A 4,230-nucleotide genomic window follows, 5' to 3' on the forward strand; every position below is an offset into this window, starting at 1 on the left:
AGAGAAATAAAAGATAAATTATGTACAAAGAAAAATATATTTAAAAATTTAAAAAGAAATTAAAAGTAAAAACAAAATATAAAATAAAATAAAAAGAAATTAAAATAATGAAAATAAAAAGTTATAAAGAAAATAAATTAAAATAAATACAAAAAGAAAGAAATTAAAAAATAACCTTGTAATTAGTAATTACCACTAAGTCTCGCCTCCCACTTGAGAATTAGAAAGTGTAATTACACCCAGTTCCACGTTGACCAAGTAATAACTTGGCCATATAAACATGTCAAACTGTGTAATTATACTCAATTACACCCCGAATCCAATTCCTAGTGGCTTTCCAAATAAGCTCCAAGTGTCATTACGAATTGAGACTACTCTAGAAGACACAGTTCGTAGCTTGTCCTTTTCAAACAACTGCACTTACATGGCTAAAACTTCAATAAGCAAAGCAAGATTGATGTTTTAAACCCATTCTCACACACAACAATTTAAATGCTTTTCAGTTCACAAGTCAAACAAAGCCTCTGCAAAGTTTCCGTTAATTAAAGGTACTACTACTTCATAACATATTTTACAAATTCAAGTAGGAACGAACAACTAACTACATTTAGCCTCGGGGCAGCTTTCATCATATGGTGGCTCCTATTTGGATGTGAGATAAGCTTCTTGTTGAAATTCTCCCTTGAAATGGCTATCTAGCCTCCTTTCTAGTCTCCATAATCTTCGAGGTTATTGACACGTTCACATTCATCTATCCATTCGCTATATCTGCCCCATAGAATTCAGATTAGTTACTAAAGATGATAATGGAGAAAAAAGTTTTTAAAATAGTCGACAATTTAGATCATAGCAGACTAATGTTTCAACATATTTACATGTCTATAGGCTCAGTCAAAGCTGCCCAAAAAAAAACAATTGTCAGATGAAAAAATGCAAGAAAAACAAAGTTGAGAATTGAGAGCCATTGAACACCATCTCAAGAGATCATACATTCTGAAAAAAAATATCCTAATGCAAGATACAAAAACAAAAACCAAAAAAATGCACAGGACTGTACACTGCTCTGTAAGTGTACTCATTACCAATTCAAGCAAAAGAGACTAGCTATTCTAAGTTGAGCCACCAGTGCCCCAAAAGTATTTTAGGAAGATAAAAGCACTATATGAAACTAACCTGTCACAGTGGTACTAAAGCTTTCCTGGCAAATCCTGCATATGGCCTCACCAATCATGTTCTTCATATCACTGAAACAAATAACAGTATTTACATCATAAGAACTAGGCAAAACTGATGCAACAGGTGCAAACGGAAACGATTACAAGATACGTAACACAAGCAGTAAAACAACAATGACACCAGTAAAATATCAATGAAAGCAGTAATGAGTAATGGCGCGGTGAAGTGAAGAAGATTGATACGTGACAATTGGCATAAAAGAATAGCTCCAAGCAAGTTTAACTACAACAAGAAGTACTAGAAGTTCACTATATCTTCTACCGACACATAAATCTTGGAAACACAACACCATTTTAAGCTCTCCGTCGTTATCACCCAACTGAGCCAGGAAACAGGAAACAGAGATCTTCTTTCTCAGGTCAAATATTTTCAGCCTATCAACTCTCATTGTAACCTCATTGTCCCTCCTTATCCAGATGTTAAGTTTCTAATTTCAGAAATCCTACGCTCAAGTTTTTAGGTTAAACTACATATAGGATGGTGTGAGGTACTTTCAATAAATTCCATCTGAATGGTATAGTTACCCTCCATTTGTTTTTACCTGTAAAATTAACACATCTAGTCTACAATTAAGGGACAGGAGATGGCAGCAAAGAGCTTTAGCGTCGAGTAATACAAATATAAGGCTTCAAAATGGATAGTGACCAGACATACAGCATCAAAGCAACATGTGTAAGATTAAAAATTGATGAAGGAGCACTCACATGCGACATTCTACACTGCTTCCATGATTGCAAAAAGGACAACTGAAGAAACTGTCAAGTTTGTCCATTCTCTTCTTTGGTGCTGGCTTTGCTCTTGACTTCCTCTTGCCCATTTTTCAACCAAATTTCACCCGACAATAGGTATTATATTTAATGATCCTAGATCAGAAGATACAAAAGTTGACTTCAAGATATGGCAGAACGGGAAATACAAACAGATGAAAAGTTAATCCAAATTTTTAACGACAACAGGATACAACATTGACAAGGCACATAGCACCAATAAAATTGGGACTTTCACCACTAAGTGTAATTAACAGTAAACAGACACAATTATGCGAGAAGACAGAATTGAAAAAGTATTAGTTAAGTGAAATATGTGAAGTATAAGGTTGTCAATCTGATCATTCAAAATTGTCTAAATTTCTAATTCAAATGTGAAAATGCAGTTCAAGTTTCTAAATCAGATCTAGTGGCTATTTTCTTATAATAACTTCCAATTTTTTAATCCTAATTTCTAGCATATTCTTCTATATATTACATCCTTCTTCTTCTTACCTCCTCCTCAATAAGCTGATAATTTTCATAGGTATTACTTCGCTCATAATCCTTAATGTCTTCTACATGTATAAGTTTCATCAAAATTTATTTCGTTAACTCATCTTCTTCTACACAAGAATGTTGAGTTTGAGAGGTTTAAACTCAAATTTTTATAGTTCAATTGCTTGCTTGATATTCTTCTCTATCTCTACTTCCTTGTTTGTTTCCTAAGATATCAAAAATGCCATATTTCTGGATATATTTATTGTAATCAGGAAAAATAAAAAACTAACTTAAATCGAAACCTTTATGAATGCTAAATTGGGAATATTGCAGAACAAAACTGAGTTTTCCTCCTCAATATATATAACTTTGCCGACTCTAAAAAGCCATATATCAAACAAGGCAGAAATTGAATGAGAACAGATACAGGTAATTGAACTGATAGAAGAATTCATAAAAACCTAAAAAAAAAAAAAAAATCAGTTTATCGTAGCGCTATAGAACAACTAAAAGACCCTAAAAACGATCAAATAAAAAATATATATATTCAGGAAAAAATACACTACAAAAACCAAAACCTAGAGCAATCAAAAACCCTAGATAAAGGAGAATGGAAAGGAGAGAGAACAGAACAATAAAGATGTGAGCAATACCTGCAAAATCGTAATTGCGCCTCCTTCCCAGAGGTTTTTCTGAGAAAATGAGAGGGAAATTTTTGGAGTGAAGGGTATTTATAGGCAGCGGAAAGAAGAAGATTCTAGTAATTGGGCCAAATTTTCAGAAATCCCATTATATGGACTTGGGCTAAACTTGCAGTCTGATATCCATATAGAAGTTAAAAGCCCAAATATGAAATTTCTATTTTTAGTCACTTCCAAAAATAATAGCAGATAAAATATATTATAATTTTTTAATGTGTCTATATATCTATATATCTATTAATTATATTAGAAGCACGAAGGCCCTTAGCGAAATGTCGTTCGCCTTTTTTACCCTTTAAAAAATAGAGTTCACACTAGACAAAATAGTCAATTGATTATTTTTCCTAAAATTTAGGATTTTAAAATCAACTAAAATTTTTGTTATTAAATTTTTTCTTATATAAACAATATAAAATATCATAATATTTAGGACTTTAAAAAATCAAACTTTACCACTTATACAAGAGTACACACATAAACATTTTTAAGGAAAACTCCTAACAAGCGTTAAGACATTTAATTTTTTTTTGGAACTTTTACATGTGTAACATACAAAAATACAGTTTTTATAAATTTGGTATATATCATCGAAAGAAAATGTGCAAGCATGTTTTTTATATTAATTAGAATCTCAAATTATAATTCTCTACTTATGAGTTGTCTGTTGATGTTTGAGTATGGGTTTGCACCCCAACACCAAATCCTTCATTAGGATTTCACATCTAAATAATACTCTAAGAATATAAATAATTTAAATTATTTTGGGTACACCAACAATATAAATAATCTTTAAGCAAATTTTAACTTATATCATAATGATATAATGATTTAATTTATATCATTTTATTTCTTTCTAGGAAAAAAATTCGTTGGATTTAAATATTACTAATCTAATAAAACTCTTAGTATGGTAATTTTATCCAACAATATTGAATGTCTTAATGTTTATCGTATTTTTCAATTTGAGTTCAATATGAATAATATGAAATTTATATTAGGTATTTTGAGCAAATAGAATTTATTTCTTTAAGGCTATGAGAACATAG

The 4,230-nt window shown here is 30.9% G+C and overlaps 1 protein-coding gene across 1 annotated transcript; it reads right to left on the bottom strand.

Moving 5' to 3' along the window:
• Positions 1-420: 420 nt before the first annotated feature.
• On the bottom strand, positions 421-3,218 carry LOC107768524 (transcription elongation factor 1 homolog). The gene is made up of 5 exons (XM_016587656.1): positions 3,137-3,218; positions 1,941-2,099; positions 1,174-1,244; positions 876-897; positions 421-768 (listed from the first exon to the last, which is right to left on the bottom strand). Exons 2-5 carry the CDS (start codon positions 2,051-2,053, stop codon positions 708-710), a joined length of 267 nt encoding a protein of 88 aa, XP_016443142.1. The 5' UTR covers positions 2,054-2,099; positions 3,137-3,218; the 3' UTR covers positions 421-707.
• Between the last annotated feature and the right edge of the window lie 1,012 nt (positions 3,219-4,230).

Source organism: Nicotiana tabacum, chromosome 12 (assembly GCF_000715075.1).
Source record: "Nicotiana tabacum cultivar K326 chromosome 12, ASM71507v2, whole genome shotgun sequence".
Classification (NCBI taxonomy): Eukaryota; Viridiplantae; Streptophyta; class Magnoliopsida; order Solanales; family Solanaceae; genus Nicotiana; species Nicotiana tabacum.